General features: G+C 40.2%; 1 protein-coding gene across 2 annotated transcripts in view; it reads left to right on the forward strand.

The window, feature by feature from the left end:
* RPAP1 (RNA polymerase II associated protein 1) overlaps positions 1 to 20384 on the forward strand; it is a 111035-nt gene that overhangs the window by 59694 nt on the left and 30957 nt on the right. For both annotated transcript variants that reach the window (XM_089686921.1, XM_089686922.1), the window contains exons 13-17: positions 5955 to 6089; positions 9445 to 9624; positions 10669 to 10826; positions 11701 to 11880; positions 17051 to 17252. In XM_089686921.1, the coding sequence (XP_089543047.1) occupies positions 5955 to 6089; positions 9445 to 9624; positions 10669 to 10826; positions 11701 to 11880; positions 17051 to 17252 (855 nt within the window). The remainder of the gene's footprint in view (positions 1 to 5954; positions 6090 to 9444; positions 9625 to 10668; positions 10827 to 11700; positions 11881 to 17050; positions 17253 to 20384) is intronic.

Genomic DNA, 20384 nt, shown 5'->3' on the forward strand with positions numbered 1-20384 from the left:
GTAGAGTGGAGAGAAGTCCCCGTGTGACTGCTGAGGAACTGAGAAAAGATTTGTCAGATGTGGGTACAGAAGTTTCAGCCCAGACAATAAGACGCACACTGCGTAATGAAGGCCTCCGTGCCAGAACTCCCAGGCGTACCCCCTTGCTGTCTCCAAAGAATAAGAAGAGTCGACTGCAGTATGCCAAAAGCCATGTGGACAAACCACAAAAGTTGTGGGATAGTGTTCTGTGGACTGATGAAACAAAATTAGAACTGTTTGGGCCCATGGATCAACGCTATGTTTGGAGGAGGAAGAACAAGGCCTATGATGAAAAGAACACCTTGCCTACTGTGAAGCATGGTGGAGGGTCAATCATGCTTTGGGGCTGTTTTGCTTCTGCAGGTACAGGGAAGCTTCAGCGTGTGCAAGGTACCATGAATTCTCTTCAGTACCAGGAGATATTGGATGGAAACGTGATGCAGTCCGTCACACACCTGAGGCTTGGGAGACGTTGGACCTTTCAACAGGACAATGATCCCAAGCATACCTCCAAGTCCACTAGAGCATGGTTGCAGAGGAAAGGCTGGAACATTTTGGAGTGGCCATCGCAGTCACCAGACTTAAATCCGATTGAGAACCTCTGGTGGGACTTAAAGAAAGCAGTTGCAGTGCGCAAGCCTAAGAATGTGACTGAACTGGAGGCCTTTGCCCATGAAGAATGGGCGAAGATACCCGTAGATCGCTGCAAGACACTTGTGTCAAGCTATGCTTCACGTTTAAAAGCTGTTATAACTGTAAAAGGATGCTGTACTAAGTACTAAGATTGAATGTCACTTGGGGGTTGAATAAAACTGATAATGCTGTGAGCACAGAAAAGACATTTGTGGTTATTTCATTATAACTGTTATGTTATATTTGTCTGACCTACAAGTGCCTCTTTAATGTAAATGTAAGCAAGATGACTGAATGATCAAAAGCAATGTCAAACTGGCCAAAACACTCAATTTCAGTGGGGGTTGAATAATTTTGGACACAACTGTAAGTCGCTGATCGCCGCCATTATTAGTAAAAAAAAAAAAAATTCCAGTATCTAATTAATTTACACGAATTGGGATTTTTTTTTAGCAAAGACATGTCGCAGAATACATTTTGGGCTGAATCTATGACAAAATTTGATTTTTTAAAAAAAAATTTTACTGGACATGTTAAATAGCAAAAATTCAAAAATATAGTTTTTTTTTCTCAAAAAAAAAAATGCACAGGCGATCAAATACCACCAAAAGAAGCTCAATTTGTGGGAAAAAAAAGGACGTACATTTCATATGGGTGCAGCGTTGCATGACCGCGCAATTGTCAGTTAACCGTTTCAATACCCTGCAATTTTACACCTTCCTGCCCAGGCCATTTTTCAGGTTTCAGCGCTCTCACACTTTGAATGACAATTGCGCGGTCATACAACACTGTACCCAAACTAAAATTTTATCATTTTCTTCACACAACTAGAGCTTTCTTTTGGTGGTATTTAATCACCGCTGGGGTTTTTATTTTTTGCTAAATTAACAAAAAAAGACCAAAAATTTAAAAAAAAAAACACATTTTTCTTTGTTTCTGTTATAAAAGTTTACAAATAAATAATTGTTCTTCATAAATTTAGGCCGAGATGTATTCTACTACATGTCTTTGGTGAAAATAACCCAAATTAGGATGTATTTTTTAGTTTGTAGGAAAGTTATAGAGTTCACAAACTATGGTATAGATCTGAATATTGATCAATCCTGAAGTACTGACAGCCAATCTAATTTCTTGAGGTCCAAGAATGTCAGAATAGTACAGATATCCCCAAATGACATACTGTCACCAGTGCAGTACAGCGTCATCATATAACTGGCATGGCGGTGGACAGGGACACTGACTGGTGACAGTATGAAAAAAAATATATATATATATTTTTTTAATTTTTTTAAATTTTTTTATATTTAATTTTTATTACATTTTTTTTTATTTTTTTTAAGATTTTTTTTTCATATTTTACTATGACCAAAGTAGTACATTGTACTACTTTGGGGAAGTGATCAGTATTTTTTTTTTTTTTTACACAATTTGCTTATAGCAAAGAATTACTTTGCTATAAGCAAGCATTTACCTGAATGAAATCGATTCATTCAGCTTTTTTTTTTTTTTTTGTGCTTAGCTGTAATTTGGTCACAGCTAATCACATGACATGTGCATGTGATTAGCTGTGACCATTCACAGCTAGGCACTAGTATACAATGGATGGCATCATGAATGAAGCCATCCATTGTATACAACTGTCATGTGACCTGCTGTGATTGGTCACAGCAGGTCACATGGTACCTGCAACGGGAGCCAGTACTCGGATCTGTCATCGGCCGTGTCCGAGGTGCACGGCCGGTGACAGATCGCACTGCTGCGCCGCTCTGCATTAGCGCAAAGGGCGCATGTGCGGGAGCACGCCAAATGGCATGTACCCGGAACGGAGAGACACTTCTGAAGCCGCCAAACGGCCATTGGCCGTGCGGCTAATGGTTAAAGTAACAAAGCGCCGTAACGCAAAAAATGGTCTGGTCAGGAAGGGGGGTAAATGCTCAGGAGGGCAAGGGGTTAAATAATACAAGTCCTTAGTTTCCATCTTGCGTATTTTTTTCAAAGTCACAAATTAATATATTACAACCGTGTGGTCATACAACGATGCCTGTAAATCCAAAGTTTTCTTTAGCTTAGCACCGTACGTAGGAGGAAAAGGCACACATCATTTGACAGTCCACACATTCTGCTTTGGATTTAAAAATACATAAAAACAAAAAGTATCAACAATCTATATGAAAGAACAGAAAATCATCAGCCAGATCAAAAAAACTATTAAACAGCCGGCAGCAGGTGGCATGTATCCTAACAGGATGTGTGGACTTGGTGAGATGGAGCTGTAATTTTATCTATTACTCTCACATCAATTTACTATAAGACTTTTAGATTTCTTTTCTTTTTTAGAAACGTTCTCATGTATCCCGTCTATTTAGGCCATGTTAAGTGTTAGGGCAGCTGCAATATAACCACCGCATCTTAATCTAAAGAAACCACATATCCACCCTATTAGATTGTAAGCTCCTATGAGCCGGGCCCTCTTAATACTCTTGTTTTTTATTGTAAAAATACCGTCTCCCTTTAGATTGTAAAGCACTGTGCAAACGTGGTGCTATATAAATACTGTATAATAGTAATCATAATAATAATTGCAGATTTTCCCAATAACCTAACTTCCATTTCCAACTAAAGGTTGTCTAAACCAATAAAATATATCTATATAATTAATAAAATTGTAAACATCAGAAATGAATAATATAAAACAGTGCAGTGCTAGAAATGGTGAATGAGATCAAATAAAACGTCCATAGAGTCTATAAAATGTGCCAAGTAAATCTAATGGATGCTGGTGGTGCTCCGTGGGGAATGATAAAAATGCGCACTCACCAGAAATAAAATGAATGTGAGCGTTGTATAAAATTCCTCATCAGAGGTCTGGTCAGCCTGGGCAATCCTCCCTTCCGTCTGGTGAGAGGAATCAGCGGACATGAAACAGATCCAGGTAACCAGAGGTTTCCTCAAAGGGGCTGGCTGGAAGGAACTGCCTGTTTACAGGAAATCTTCCACCTCTTGGTACGGTGCCTGAATATTGGTACAGGGCTTCTGAAAATAAGCACTCCTCTCAGGGAGTTAGGGAAGGATGCCCATAGTGTAGTAAGGTTTGCAAAATAATTTTATTACAAGCGAGTAAAACGTATCCAAATCACGATATACAGATAAAGATTCATCTAGGTGTAGTGAGAACTAACCCTAGGAATAGTAAAGATGCCTGCCGGGCCTCCACGTGGCTCCGGCGGTGTAGTGTCACGATGTCCGGGCTCCTCCTTACATGTTACGTGTGCACGCACATCATCAGGAGACCAATTCATACACATATATGACTATCTCACTTTCTTTTAACTCTCTTCAAAATTTTCATGCCTAAATTAGTTTTCCTTATTTTGTTCTCTGATATCCCTTCATCCCATGTACTGTAATCTCGTACTTCACTTACTTCAGCTCTTATGATCAGCCATAGTGCTCATCCCATCTTCCTTTTCTGACCATATATAAAGTATTCTGTTTGGGACAGGGTCAAAAATTATATTATTTCTATACAATTTGACTCTCATTTCTCTGTGTTGGCTTTTTCCCATGTTTTAGAATTTACTAGTTGTAGTGCCTTACTCTAAATTAATTCCACAACTTAAAGCGGAGCTCCACCCAAAAGGGGAAGTTCCGCTTTAAGTCTTTGTCCCTCGGTCCCCATTAAGGATTGGCACCTTTGGGGAGCTGGTACCCAAATTTGACAGGTACCCGGTCCCACTTCCGCGGCGATCGCCTAGGCGATCGGAAGCGGAAGTTGCCCCCCCCGTAGTCTTCTGGGACATGTGACAGGTCCCAGAAGACTACAGGGCCATTCACAAAGCGCAGCGCTTCTCGTGCATGCGCAGTGGGCACCCAGCTGTGGAGCCACAAGCTGTCATAGCCGGGTGCCCACACTGAAGATGCCGGCACCAGCAAGAGAATACGGGTGGTGAAACCAGCGGTGGTGAGGACACTGCTGGACTGAGGGACATTATTTTAAAAGTCAGCAGTTACAGTTTTACCAGTTACAGCTGGAACTCTGCTTTAGCATAAAATTTTTACCTGATGTCTAATGTTACATTTTTAGTGTCATACTTCATCCATCCTGCTAAAATAGCTGTTTAATCTGCATGATTCTTACTTCCTTTGGATTTGGTAACCCTGTTACCCATTGTGGATCCCTGTCCACTTTAACCATTTATCTAGGGGCTCAGTATAGGCGGAACCGCACCTTCGGTTCTCTAGCACTCCTCTTGTACTTGGCATTTTCTTAGGGTACCCTCTTACCTCTCATTCCCTTAAAACTTAATGTAATGCCCATATTGACTGACCAGTATAATCTCTTCTCTACGTGTGTCTATACCCTCTTGCCTCTAGATATAGTACAGCAGATGTGTGCTTCATATAACTTGTTAACCAGCACTATTCTTCCTTTTCTTAAGGCAAAGCTCACCATCTGTTCTGGACATTAATACTGATGTTATAGATAGGCAACTCCTATCCTCATATTGATTAGTGGTTCCACATTAATAACTACTGCAGCACAGTGGCTAAATGGTTAGCACTTCCGCCTGGCAGTACTAGGGTCATTGGTTCGAATCCCAGCCATGACACCACCTGCCTGGAGTTTGCATGTTTTCCCTGTGCCTGCATGGGTTTCCTCCGGGTAATCCGGTTTCCTCCTACACTCCAAAGACATGCTGGTAGGTTAATTGGATCCTGTCTAAATTGGCCCTAGTATGTATATGTATGAATGTAAGTTAGGGACCTTAGATTGTACGCCCCTTGAGGGTTAGGGACTGATGTGAATGTACAATATATATGTAAAGTGCTGCGTAAATTGATGGCGCTATATAAGTACCTGAAATAAATAATAAATTAATAATACTGCAGTAGGGAACAGATACAAAATAATACACTCAGCATCTTTCAAAATCACTGTTCTGTTTATTAGTGCCCTGTGCACAAGTGCAGTGTACAATACCCAGGCAAAGCATACAGAATAGAATACAATTTTATACAGAATGTACAAATTTCCTTTACATAGTTAACTTGATAAAGGGATTTAGAATTATTTGGGCAAATTTGGAGTTCTGTTGAGGGGAAAAATAAGTATTCCCCATTTCTGTACATTTAAAAAAGTATCAATCATAATTGCCAATCCTTACTTGCCTCTGTGGTATGGAAGTTAATGATAAGCTATGCCATGGCAGTCAACTCTTAACCCTTTAATAAGTTGTGTTCTGTATGTGGCTCAGTGTCTCTTGGTGTCTTATTTCAAACACAATTTCTTTGTAATGTAGGGTCTCCTGAAGACAAAATTTCTACATCGGCTTAGATATATCTTGGAAGTTGTAAGACCGTCGCCTACCGCTGTTCTGAATATCCTGGAGATTCTTACAAGGGTGGCTCGTCACTCTGCAGCAGCCTGCAGCCAGGTAAGAACTGTGGAGAAATTCCAACAACATGTACTCCACGCCATTCAGCATCCAAGAGCAAAGAGAGGAAGCTCTGTGCAGCTGGTGTTACACAAGGCTGAGGACTCTCTTCCCACCTACATATGACAGAACTACTCTATGCCTTGAAGTGGCCAGTATCTCTCTTAACCCCAGTGTGGTGGGGAAGAAGGGAGAGGTGGGTGTATAATCCTGGAGGGTCCTTAATTGCCTTCTCTAACTGTCCACATGTACCTGCCCAGCACTGGGTACAGAGCAATAAAACAAAAACAAAACATTTTGCATTTGAGTGCAGTAATTTACTCATGTACAGTGGGGATCGAACATTTGGGCACCCCAGCTAAAAATTTGTATTAATGTGCATAAAGAAGCCAAGGAAAGATGGAAAAATCTCCAAAAGGCATCAAATTACAGATTAGACATTCTTATAATATGTCAACAAAAGTTAGATTTTATTTCCATCATTTACACTTTCAAAATAACAGAAAACAAAAAAATGGCGTCTGCAAAAGTTTGGGTACCCTGCTTTAACTTCCACTGTTCCTGATGACTGACATTTCTTAATTACATTCCGAACAGAGGATATTGACATCTGAAAACACTTTGCTATCTTCTTATAGCCTTCTCCAGCTTTGTGAGCGTCAACTATTTTCAGTTTCAGTTTTCTAGACAACTGCTTAGAAGAACCCATGGTGCTGATTGTTGGGGCAAAGTCAGATGAGTCTGGGTATTTAAAACCTTTGAGATTGACATAACCTGGTCTTCCCAGACGATGATTGAGAACAATCCATGACACTGGCAGGTCTCAGCTTTGCAAAGGGGGCAGTACAAGATATTAACTCTGCAGGGTGCCCAAACTTTTGCAGACGCCATTTTTTTGTTTTCTGTTATTTTGAAAGTGTAAATGATGGAAATAAAATCTAACTTTTGTTGACATATAAGAATGTCTAATCTGTAATTTGATGCCTTTTGGAGATTTTTCCATCTTTCCTTGGCTTCTTTATGCACATTAATACAAATTTTTAGCTGGGGTGCCCAAACTTTCGATCCCCACTGTATTTACTCGTTTAGGCCCCTTGCACACGAGCGTCATAATCTACTGATGTTTGGGGTACATTTAGACATGCATTCGTCTCTGAAGCCTGATCCATGTTTGGATAGTGCTCCATAGGCTACTGATAGGCAGTGAGGAAGCAATGCGACACCTCCTGTTTTAACCCCATTTGTGTTGACAATCGCGCCGCAACCATGTGCATTGTACATTGTTGCAGGGCATTTGTGGTGCTTCCCCATTGATTTGCATGTGTAGCATTCGGTAGGCTTGCTGTCCACCGAACGGCGTGTCAGGTCAACTCTGTCGTGAAGTGAAGCATCGCAGCCGTGGCATGAAAAACATCCCATTACCTTTTGGAGCTTAAGGGGGGAGAATTTAGTGGGCAGAAAAAATGCACCTCAACCACACATTTTTGCTGCCCTCCAACTGCTAGGCTAAACGAGGCCTTACACAAGAACCTGTGATGCCGTGTGCAATGAAGTAGAATTTTACTCATCGATGTGCCTCCACACTTTTACTTGCCTATACTCAGCATTGCTTGGGTCTTTACACACAGTTTTTGGCCCCTTGCACAACGGTGCCACAAGTTTCTGAGTAAGCATCAGTAAATTATGACTCCCATGTGCAAGGAGCCTTAACGTCACATAGACTTAGAGTAAGATCTTGCTCCTGCAGCACAGCTACGTTCATGGGATGTTATTGCGTAGGCGGCTGGATTTCAGTGAATTTGTAGGTAGGGATCTACACAGGAGGTGCTGCAGTATTGAGGGGGTGGGCTTGGGGAGGATTTGTTTGTCCATTTTAAATGAATGTGTTGCTTTGCCATATGTGGGTAAAGCCCTGGTTCACATTAGTATGCACCCCCCTCAAATTGTTTTAAGGAAATTTTATAAAACCAACTTAAGGCCTTGCTCACACAAAAGTGCAGAAGAAGGGATGGAAAAAAAATGTGGATTTCACTTAGAGAGGCATGAGCTGACATCAATTTTCAGGTCCATTTCAGTGACTTTTATACATGTTTCAGATTCCTGCTCAGAAAAAAATTGATACTAATGTTGTGCTGTGAAGAGGGCACATAGAGAACAATTGTTTTCTTTGTGCCCTTGCAGGAATGTGTGCAGAAAAACCCACGTCTCTGCACATGATGTGAACGAAGTCTAAAAGGCAATGTGTGGTGGTTTGTACATATATTTATGGTATAGACTAAAAAATAAATGAAAAAATATTGTTTGTTATTTTTTGTCTGCCAGTTGGAAAATATTGAATAAAATATGAATATGTTGTATTGTTATTTCTGGCCGGCAGATGGATTTTTAGGCTCCTCTTCATGTTTTAATATCACCTGTTGTAAAAAAAAAAAAGCTCATTGTTTCATAGTTGTAATTTACACAAAAAATAAATGAGTTGCAGCAGTGATTCCCCCACCTCTCTACATTTTTATTTGAAGTTTTGTTAAAGCAAATCTAAACTAAAACATAAAATAAGCATCTATTTCTACTTACCAAGTCCTACGATGAGGTGCCTAGATTTGTTCTCCCTTTATTTTCCCATTGAAATCTTGCGAAAAGCTCACTTCCTGTCCCTGAGGACTGTACTCACTTCCCCACTCTATCTATGACTATGATAGGAGTCAGAGTTGTCACACAGGCTGAACTTCAAATTTGTCCTCTTCATTTCCATTGCATGGTGGGATGATGGGATTAGTTGTCTAAAGAAGCAAAATAAGAATGTTTTTGTTGTATGGTCAGCTCACAGGAAATGACAAGTTCACTGCATTTTTGTTAAGATTAACAGGTATTTGTCATGCCTGAAAGGAGATATTTTTTGCTGTTCCCTCCTCCTAGAAAACACATGTACCCTGGAATTGCTTTGTCATGTGCATTGCAATGAAAAATTACAGATGTCTGGAACACAGGCTTTGGGGAAGTTAGGTGGTGAAGTTACTAAGTGGTTGTCACTCCCAGCTTGTAGTGCTAGGGTCCTGCATTCAGTTGCACCAGGGACACAATCTGCATAGAGACTACGCCCTCCTGTTTGTGTGTGTGTTACCTAAGGTGCTCAGGTTTTTTTCCACAGACTAGAAAAATGCTGATTGGTTAACTAGCTTCAGATCAAACTGGTCGTAGAGTATTTATATGATTGGGGTGGGACATTTATTCCTAAGCTTTTCTTAACCACTATTGTAAGTGGCTTTCTGTGTTATATATAAAAGTACCTAATATATTAAATTTATACAAATTTAGTAATGATTTGTGTTGTTATCTCTTATTTTGTTCTATTCAGCTTCTGGATTGTCCACGATTAATAGAGACAATAGTGCGCGAGTTTCTGCCCTTGCAGTGGAGTATGCCAATGGAAACCGGAGACGTGGCACCTACTAGTGTCCATGGTGTGCCTTGTTCAGCTGCTATGAAGTTTCTAAGAGTGCTAGCATCTTCTAGCCGACATTCAGCTGCAAGACTAGTAAGTATTCGGAAATAATTATTATGAAAGTGTCTCTCTGATTTCTGGATGTTAAGGTGGATGATGTCACAGGTTGTTTAAATCCTACTTCAGGGTGTTTCAAGGATGTACCACTATAGCAACAGCACATACAACAGCGTATACTGGTCATATAGTAGGCTTTGTTATATTTCTCTTTCGAGTGGCTTCCTTTGTTTCTTTTATGAGCAAATGTGCAGGAGATGTAGAGAATACTGTTTTATTAACTATTGAGGAAAATAAGGTATCGATGGCAGTATGAAGGCTGACAAATATCTGAGCTATCTTTTGAAGTGGAAGTAAAGGCAAAACCGAACAAACTCTAATCCTACTCACAGCCATATTCTAAGCCTAATCTATCCAGCTCTATAAAGAAAAAATCGCTATACTTACCTGCTCTGCTCCGGTCCGGTCTCCAGCAGCGCCCCCTGTGTGCTGGAGACAGTCAACAATGGTTGGGAAATGCGTGGGAAGTGATGTCACCTGTAGAGTTACTATGGGGCTTCCCATAGTTCTGATTGTTAGTAGCCTAAAGAATTTTTATCTGTTTTAGAAGGATGAATTCCACATATACTAAACCTTGAAAATTTCACCAATTAATCTTAAAAAAACCCCAAAAACATATATAATCACCTAGCTGTCCTCTACCGCCTCAAAGACCAAAAACTGAGTGATCAAAGAAAGCTGATTGCTTAGTTTTTTGTCTTCAGCGAGCACTGCACTGCCCTTCCAGTGCTCACTGGAGTGGCTGTGAGTTGCTGAGAGACTGTGCCAGCTGCCGGTAAGGAATCTAGGTGGATCCCAACATTAAACTCGGTATCTCTCCAGAACCTGGACTGGCACAGTGACATTAGCCGACAGCAGACTTTAGCCTGCTGCCAGCTGAATCTGGGGCACAGGAGTGCAGAACAAAGTGCACATCTGTGACCCACAGGAGAAGTAGGGCCAAAAGAGAGCTTTGAAATTACTGTATATCTTCATGGTTCCATTTCACAGTAAAAACTTTATTTCTCCTTGTTTCTTCAGCTGCACACATTTGAAATGAAGAGCCACCTGAGCAGATTTGCTGTGCAGGAACCAAAAGACCTTCCTTTGCTGAGAGAGGAGGCAGAGAAACTGAGTACTGAGACCTTCCGCCTCTGGGCTATTGCTGCTGGCTATGGACAAGCTTGTGATTTATACAGGTTGGCTGTTATTAAAGTATATGTTCCTATACCGGTAAATTTAAATAGGTCTATTAGGGCACTATACATATCTTTACATTATCAGACCTGGCTTTAGCCAACATAGGTATTTCAGTAGGGGATACAGAGCTGAGAAACTTTAGATGGAGGCTTAACAAATCCTTTGTCAGATCCCACTTGCAGGATACTAAAGGATGATATGCAATACTTGGGACAGTGATGTTGAAAACGTCTTCCCAACAATTCTTTGGGAGTCTCGTAAGGCCTATCTCAAAACAAAGCTCGGGAAGCCAAGTTAATAAAGTGTATGTAAACCATACATTTATTTTTCCAATATGTTTGGCATTATATTTCACTCTATTCACTTTTCTTATGCATATACATTTTTTTGTCAATCTGTTGCAAAGTTTCTTGCCTGGAGTTTCTGCTAATAGCAGCATTTCCTATTGCAGGCTGACAAAGCGTAGCCTCTGCTAACCAGTAGCAGCAGCGTTGTTGGTCTTCTTCAGAGCTCCTTCAAATGGCTGTTGGGCTACCTATCAGGTCTCTGCATGCCTCTTGCAGCCCTGACAGGGTAACCCAGTTGCTGACTGAAAGAGTATGCTTGGCAGGCTGACAATGCTGCTTCTAATTGTGAGACAGTGGCTTAACACTGATCGCCTGCCATGCACGCTCCTGCAGAAGATTGTGATTGCCAGGTACGTTGGAGTACATTTATTGTACTTCTGTTGTAGGAGTACAACAAAAGAGTTTGCTTCAAATGTTGCTGCAGAGATGTTCTGGAAATGTAGATCTGTTATAAAATATAATGAAAATATAATTGTTATGTGAAAATAAAAGGAAAATGTATGATTTGATGCTTCCTGTCTTTCAGAGAGCTGTACCCAGCTGTGATAAGAATTCTTCAGTCCCTGCCCAGCATAATTTCCTCCTGTAAAGGAAACAGTTCCTCTGCAGCCTTCTCCATCCAGCGTGCGGCTGCTGTAGTTACCCTGCTCAGTCATGTGACTCAGACAGCGGGCTGCACTGCTGAGCTTGAAGCACAGCTACACAGGTAATAAAATGGTAGATAATTTTAAGCAGTGTACACTGGATCCTGTCCTACAGTTATTTTTGTTTTTTTTTTCATAGTGGGGGATGGAACCTTTTTCTTGTTCAAACTTTTTATTAACAGTGAAACCAATGTAACAAGGGCAGAGAGACATCATCAGTATACATTAAAGAATGTGCTGACAACATAACAATGGGAATAGACAACACAGTTGCAATGTCTTTATGGTGAGGATGAAAGAGAAGATCACAAAAACAATGCAAAGTTTCTTATGATATCAAGTGATTAGGGGTTGGCAGCGATGGATTCGTAAATTCAATCAGTTGGGATAATGACTCACTGGAACATCGTGAAAAATTTAGGATATTTAGAGGCGGATCGGAGAGAGAGTAGGTGAGGACAAGGGGGAGGGGGAGAAAAAGGGTAACAGCAATGACTCCATGAGTGGTAAAGAACAGCATGGTGGCGCGCTGGCGTCATGTAAAGTGGGCCAAAGGCAGCGTTCAATGTGCACTGTATGGGAATCAAGGAAGAAGAAGGGATTTGTCAATGTAGGTGGGAGGAAACATTCTACCCAGGGGCTCCAAACATTTAAGAATTTAGGGATCGTGTCAAGAATTGTGGCTTCCACCTTTGCGTGAATCATAGCTTGTGTTATTCTGGATTTAGGAACCTTTTTCTAATTTAGGTTTGAGACACAGCAGCTGAAGTTTGCTATAGGAAACACCTCATTTTTATTTTCCCAATTTCCTGTAGAATACCCTTGTATCTCTTATTTTTTATTTTAGTATAAAGTCCCCAACCTTTGCCTGAATTCTTATACATGACTTTTTTTTTTCTTTAAAGTCTGTTTAAGAAAACATATACTGAGGAATAATGAAAGCTGCTATTTCTTCTGTCTCTGAGAATGTCAGTTGCTTGGCTTTCATGCTGGATCAGTGGTTTCTGTACTTTCCAAGCCACTGATCTACAACAAGCATGCAGGTTAAGTTGTGACTTCACTTGGACTTATTGATCTTCATGCTGGTCCAGTTTGTAGAATTTTCTGAGACACATATAATACTTCTTCAGTGTCTATAGGCGATTTTGCAAATAATTAAAGAGTAAAAAATAAAGTGTAGTTCCGTGTAGGTAAAACAGAAATATTAAAACAGAAGTTTAAAGATGTGTCACCATTATTTTCATGATCGTTGTCCATGTGCTCTTGTCTTGTGGAGCTTCTGGTCTTAGAGAAGGAGGAAGAAGATGGAAGTAATGAGCTCTTGTCTTAGAGAATGCATCGGTTCTAGTCTGTCACTTCTGTGATTAACCATAGCATCTTTATGCCATGCTTGTGTTTGTATGAGTGTCTGTGTGTGTCCCCGTGTCCGTGTGTGGCGCCCATCTTTTAGGATGCCTTTTTATGATGCTTGTATACGTCATAATTCGTGATCTTAGAACCTTGTATGGCAAACAATACTGCTTAGCAGAACAATTTCATTGAAGGGAGGGGACACTGCATATATGGTCTTTTGATTGACAAGCCCATATGTATTTGCTCCATAGGCTCGCAATCGGCCTACTCATATGACAAGTCTCTGTTTAAAATGATAATATAAACTAAGAAAGTATCTTTACAACATAATATCTCAATAATGTTGTATAACCAAAAATCTACATATGTAACACATATTACCAACTTATAAAACGTAAACTAAATACACACAGATACTATTAGAATATATTATTGCATACTAATTCTATTTTGGTTCACTTCTAACACCCTTGACATTCTACACTAGAGTCCTGTAACCAGCTATGCCCTTCTATAGAATGCTCAGTTTACAGCTAGTTAGCTTAAATCCAATCTCAGCTATAACTGAAGAATTTAGCACTATCGCTGGTTCAAGGCCAATCACACATTTTAATATTAATTATGATTAATCTTAAAACCCAAATATTTTGCAAGCTTGCAATCAGTATAATATGAATACCGTATTATGAATTTGGAATGTTTATCACAGGTCAGGGACTAAGAAAGTACTAAAGCAGTTGGATTGGCATTATATTCCGTGCAGCTAGCAGTTTTAATTGGAGGTCAGCAATATCATGTTTGATATACATCCTGGTATAGGCTTCCATTAACGGAAAGCTGACCCAACCTGCAATGGGTCTGGGGTTATTAAAATGACCTGGCCTAAAAAAGTTTTACATTTTGCCGAAATAAGATTTTGCATGATCTTCCCTCCAGTGCTATACCAATCCCATTTTTTCAATTTTCAAATGCCAGAGTGGCATTAGAGGTCCTGGTATTTGACAGTTGATTGACATGGCATGGGCACTAGAAGAGGTAGAGTTAAAGCAGTAGTAAACTGCAGGTAAGAAAAAAAAAAAACTCCCCTGCAATGTAGTATCATAATGTGCTTGTATGCATCACATTCTAGCACATTATGAAAGTCTTACCTTAAAATGAAGCCCTCCAGCGGCTCTCTGTCACCGCTGACAGAGCTTCCATCTTCACCTGGTCTTCCTTCCAGGTTCACAAGCTCCGGCTGTCTGACTGCCGAGCCGCGATGACGTCACTCCCACGCATGGACGTGGGAGTCCTGGGCCACGGCACAGTGCTCTGAAGGAAAGGCACGGGTATACCATTCCTTCAGAGCTCATGCGCAGGCTCTCAAAAAGAGCTAAAATCTCCTAAATGGTTCACATATAGAAGATGTTCATTTTACCTACAGGCAAGCTTTATTATTAGCTTACCTATAGGTAAAGGTATTACAAAAGAGTCTACTGCCATTTTAATCTCAATGTGGAGAGAAGTCAAGGTCCTGTTTACAGCTTAAAGTGTTACTAAACCCACAACAGTAAAATCAGTCTGTATATGCCGTAAAGCATGCTTGTTATACTCACTGTGGAACCTAAGGGGTTATCTTCTGCATTGGGTAAAATTGCTGTTTGATTCCGACTTCTCTGATCCTCCCCTAATTCCAGTGCCCCCCTCTTATCTCCTGATAAGACATATCATGTAGAGACACTCTGCACATGCTCAGTTTGTTGTGTACTCTTAGAGAGGTTTTTTTTATCTTGGGAGAATGCATGTGATCAGCACAGGGCCAATAAGCACTGTCCAGACAGAAGTCAGGGGTTTTGCATCCTACAACAGAATGAAAATTCCTCCTACAAGCTTTAACATATGCTCAGCTGGACGCTGATAGAAGTCACAAGACTGCTCTAACTGCTGATGAGAAAAGGTATTTAGCAGTTTATATTTACTAAAAATAATTGCATTTCCATGTTCTGTGTACTGTGGGAGACCAGATATAGTGAATGCAGGGTCCTGGGTTTAGAAACACTTTAAGCCTACGATCAGTGGGACCCCACAAGGGCACAGGGATAAGTTTTATGGCCAACCCAACTACTCTTAATGCAAAAACATCCATGCTAACACGTTTGTACAAAAATTACAATTTAAAAGATGGAAAACTGGTTCAGTGCTACTACACCTATTGAATATAACACAACATTTACCCATGACTATAATAATATACTATAATTTAGTGTGTACAGAAACAGAATAACATGTCTATCAAAATTAATGCAAGTAAATGTGAGAAAAACAATGTTCCTCTTGTTAGTCTGAGCGCTAAAGCCCACCCAGTCCATTTTTGAAAAACTTACACTACCTCCAAGTGCTTTTGCAAATGCATGTAAATGCAAAACTAATTCTTTGTGAATTTTGTTCCTCCATCCACACTCACCCCTTTTTATGAACCTCCCTTAAGCACAGCTGGCTTTTTCATGGTTGAAATGGCTAAAGTAATTGGGGGATGTGAGCCCCAAATACATACATGTACCCAAGTACTTAACCACCTTCCGCTCGCCATATAGTACAATGACAGGCGCAAGGTGGTTCTCTCGTTCTGATAGGACGTCATATGACGTCCTTCCATTCTCACCGTGCATGCGCTGCTCAGGGACACAATGGATCACGGAAAGAGCCGAAGATGTTGGCTCGGTCATGTGATCAGCTGTGCCGGTTATCAGCATTTCTCTCCTCTCGCAGACAGCAAGAGAGGTGAGGAGAGCTGGTAATCTGCTTTCCGCGGAGGGGACATGTACACTGATCATCAGGGCACTGATGATCAGTGTGCCCTGATGATCAGTGTAGCCCCAACAGTGCCACCTGTCAGTGCTCATCAGTGCCACATCAATGCCACATATCATTGCATACCAGTGCACATCAATGCCACATATCAGTGCCCATCTGAGCTGCCTTTCAATGTCACCCATCAGTGCCAGTCAGTGCCCCCTATCAATGCCAATCAGTGCCAGTCAGTGCCGCCTATCAGTGCCAGTCAGTGCTGCCTTACAGTGCCAGTCAGTGCCGCCTATCAGTGTCATGTATCAGTGCTGCCTTTCAGTGCCCATCAGTGATGCTTGTCAATGCCCATCAGTGCAACCTACCAGTGCCTCCTCATCAGTGTCCATCAGTGCCACCTATCAGTGTCCATCAGTGCAGCCTATCAGTGCCCATCACTGCAGCCTTATTAGCGCACATCAGTGAAGGAGAAAAATCACTTATTTACAAAATTGTAAAACAAAAACTAAGAGTTTTTTTTTTCAAATTTTTCAGTGGTTTTTGGTTTGTTTAAGAAAAAAGAAAAATCACAGAGGTGATTAAATACCACCAAAAGAAAGCTCTATCTGTCTCAAAAAAATGGTAAAAATTTCATATGGGTACAGTGTTGCATGACCGCTCAATTGTCATTCAAAATGTGCCAGCGCTGAAAGCTGGAAATTGGCCTGGGCAGGAAGGGGGCATAAGTGCCATGTAGGCTAGTGGTTAAATACACCAAAAGGATTCTGTTGTTACTTTAGGAATATTTTATAGCATAGGTCAGGTTCAATGGAGGGAAAGATTTTGTTTTTCTTTTCTTTACAGCAACCTGTGATAGTCATACTTTCAACTATCATCTTCCAGTACAGGCTTGAATCTAACCTGTTGCTGTGGAGCAACACAGACAGTCCATCTTACATACACAGACAACTTTAGCTTTTGTTTTGTTGAGGAAAGGTATCTGCCATAATTTATGTGCTACAGCCACCACTAACACCTCCTATAATTTTCATAAAACAGCCTATCTGTAGCCAGTATTTCCCCAAACTAATACATGTGTAACTTATTGATTTGCAGCACTCCTGTGGACTCAGAACCTCAGATTCCTCCACCTGCAGTATCATGGGATAATGTCACTGGTTTACGACCTATAGTGGAAGATTATCTGAGTAGATGTCTGCAAGAAGTTGGAAATGCCAGCACTTGGGACCTGCTTCAGCCACTCACGCTTTCATCCATCAACTTTCTTGCATCGTACTACCAGGCTGCTAGCTTGCAGGTGAGAACTAATCATTTTGAAATAAAAAACAATTCCCTTGCTTAAAAGAGAAGTATCATTTCAACTTGTTTTGCATTATCTGAATCCTAGTGAGCTGCTACTATGAAAAATGATTTCCTGTTCTAAGAAATGTACACCCTTTCTTGTGAAATAAAAGGCAGTGTCATCCCAACTATGATGTCGGGATCCACCCCCTTTCTTCTCTGAATGACTGACATCAGCTCCTGGCAGTCTACACGTTCCCAGGCTCAGCAGTACTTCAGCTGTTTTTCTCCCTCTTTCCCCCTCTAGTCCAGGTCTCACTGTCAGTGACATTGATAAGTAGAAAAGCTTCAGCTCTGCCGATCTTTCTCTGACGTTCTCTCCTCTGCAGAGGGTAGCAGGGAATTGGCTCGAGAACATTTAGTTATTGCTTTCTTGTACAGTAAAGTCTCCTGGTGGTGCAAATCCCATAGCTCAGCATACTGTTTAACTACTTGCCCTCCGGAAAGTTTATCTCCCTTCATGACTGGTGATTTTTTTTGCTGTTCAACACTGCGCTATTTCAACTGGTAATTGTGCAGCCATGTAATGCTGCACCCAAAAACAAAATTTACATCCTTTTTTTTCACACAAATAGAGCTTTCTTTTGGTGGTATTTGATCATCTCTACGGTTTTTATTTTTTTTGCGCTATAAACAATAAAAGACTGAAAATTTAGAAAAAAAACAATATTTTTCACTTTTGTTTATACAAAATATCCAATAAACTCAAAGTTAGTCATAAATTTAGGCCAAAATGTATTCTGCTACATGTCTTTGGTAAATAAAAATTACAATCAAACTATGGTATGTGTGTATATAAATATAAATATATATATATATATATATATATATATATATATTGGAATTTCCACAGCTTTTACTTTCTGACTGCCTAGCACATTTCTTAAGGCGCTATAATACCAGAGCAGTACAAACACCCCCCCTAAATTACCCCTTTTTGTAAAGTAGACACCCCAAGGATTTTGCGGAGAGGCATGTTGAGTCCATGGCACATTTTATTTTTTGCCACAAGATTTTCGAAAATGAGAATTTTTTTTTTTTTCTTACACAAAGTTGTCACTTAAATGATATATTGCTCATGCATGCCATGGGTATATGTGGAATAACACCCCAAAACACATTCTCCTACTTCTCCCGAGTATGGGGATACCACATGTGAGAGGCTTTTGGGCAGCCTAGCTACATACAGGCCCCCAAAATCCAATGAACACCTCCAGGCTTTCAAAGGGCATATTTCCTCATAACACTTGCCCACTACCTATCACAGTTTCGGAGGCCCTAAAATGCCATGCTAGTACTAACATCCCCCCAAATGTCCCTTCTTTGGAAAATAGACACCCCAATGAATTTGATAAGAGGTATGGTGAGTATTTTACAGATATAATTTTTGTCACAGGGTCAAAAAAGAAAAAAAGGAAAAGAAAAAAATTTTTTGTTTTCTTTCTTTGTTTTCCAAAAACGTGGCAAGAAATGAGATCTGCAACATACTCAACACGCCTCTTAGCAAATACCTTGGGAGTGTCTACTTTCCAAAAAGGGGTTATTTGGAGGGGGTGCTTCTAATATCCTGGCATTTCAGGGCCAACATTAGAAGCTTATGCCACACATCACCCACTCTTGAAGACCAAGCCTTTTCTGACACTTTTTGTTCACATGAAAACATTTTTTTTTTTTTTTTTGCTTGAAAATTACTTTGAACCCCCGAACATTAATTTTTTAAAAGCAGAGGCCCTAGAGAATACAACGGTGGGTGTTAAAACTTTTTACGTCACACAGTATTTGTGTAGCGATTTTTAAAATGCAAATCTTTTGGGAAAAATTCACTTTTTAAAATTTTAGTGCACAAAAACACAATATATTGCCCAATTGTTTGATAACATATAAAATACTAGAAAAGCTACAATTTCTGGTGAAATTGTGTGAATAGTTCTTGCCTGCACCAGTAGTCTATAACTGGAGTGGGCGGAGTAGCTTTTGTCACTCAGCTGCCTGCTCACACACCTGGGTTCCTATGGCAACTCACTCTACAGCAAGGGGAGAGGCATGGTTATAAACAAACTGCTCCAAGTTGCTGACTTCACTGGCGGTTGCCATCTTCAAACAGTTGTAGTTTTAAAACTGTAAATCCTACAGTGAAGAGCTTTATATTGTGAGAATCACAAGACCCAGACCTACATTTTGATGCATAGTATGTCTCTGAAATATTTCAAATGAAGGCACAGTCGCAGTTTAGAAATTGCCCTTCAAATTTGAGGTGGCTAGAGTGGAGTTTCAATGAATGTCAATGGGCGGCGTGAGTTGCAAACAAATGGTCATATTGTGAAAACTATCAGGACTATGGCTTAGCCGTGGACATTTTTAGTGGCAGCAGGGATAGCTGAACGTTTTGATATACGATTTGTGTAGGTGGGCTTTAAAATGAGGGAGTGATGGCAGTTTAGAAATCATGTCCTGATTTTTCATCTCACACTCTAGCTTTTGTCAGCTCCCACTCTAGTTTTGAGCATTCCGCCATTCATTCCTATGAGAAAAGTTCACCACAAAAACGGCGATATTTCATTGGCGAAACGTTCCACAAAGTAATAGCACACCAATCGGGAACAATCCGCACGTTTCGGTATATTACTGTCTATGTAGTGTAAAAACTGTGGGAGGAGTTAGGGTGGTAAATTTGGCTATAATAGTAAGAATATATATGTGAGATAACAGTAAGTGGTCTTGCCATGGAAGAACACTTAATTATGTTACACAGAGTAAATAGATACCAAACATGACATGCTTTGAAATTATGCATGCCCATGCAATGGCGACAAAGTACATAGATTTTTAACATCGATAGGCAATGCTTTAGTTATTTTGATTTTTTAAAATTATTTTTACACTGTCCCCTTCATTTCACTTTCACTTTTATTGCTATCACAGGGAATGTAAATATCCCCTGTGACTGCAATAGGCATTGACAGGTATTCTTTTATGAGAAATCTAGATGTCATTATTTTTGCACAGAAAAAAAACAAATTGAATACATGTTGCTTAGAATAAAGGACAGTTGATGGGTCACACAAACATATTCTTTGCTTCTCTCCAT

Source organism: Staurois parvus, unplaced genomic scaffold (genome assembly GCF_062004578.1).
Source record: "Staurois parvus isolate SC_StPar_1 unplaced genomic scaffold, SC_StPar_1.0 ptg000414l, whole genome shotgun sequence".
NCBI lineage: Eukaryota > Metazoa > Chordata > Amphibia > Anura > Ranidae > Staurois > Staurois parvus.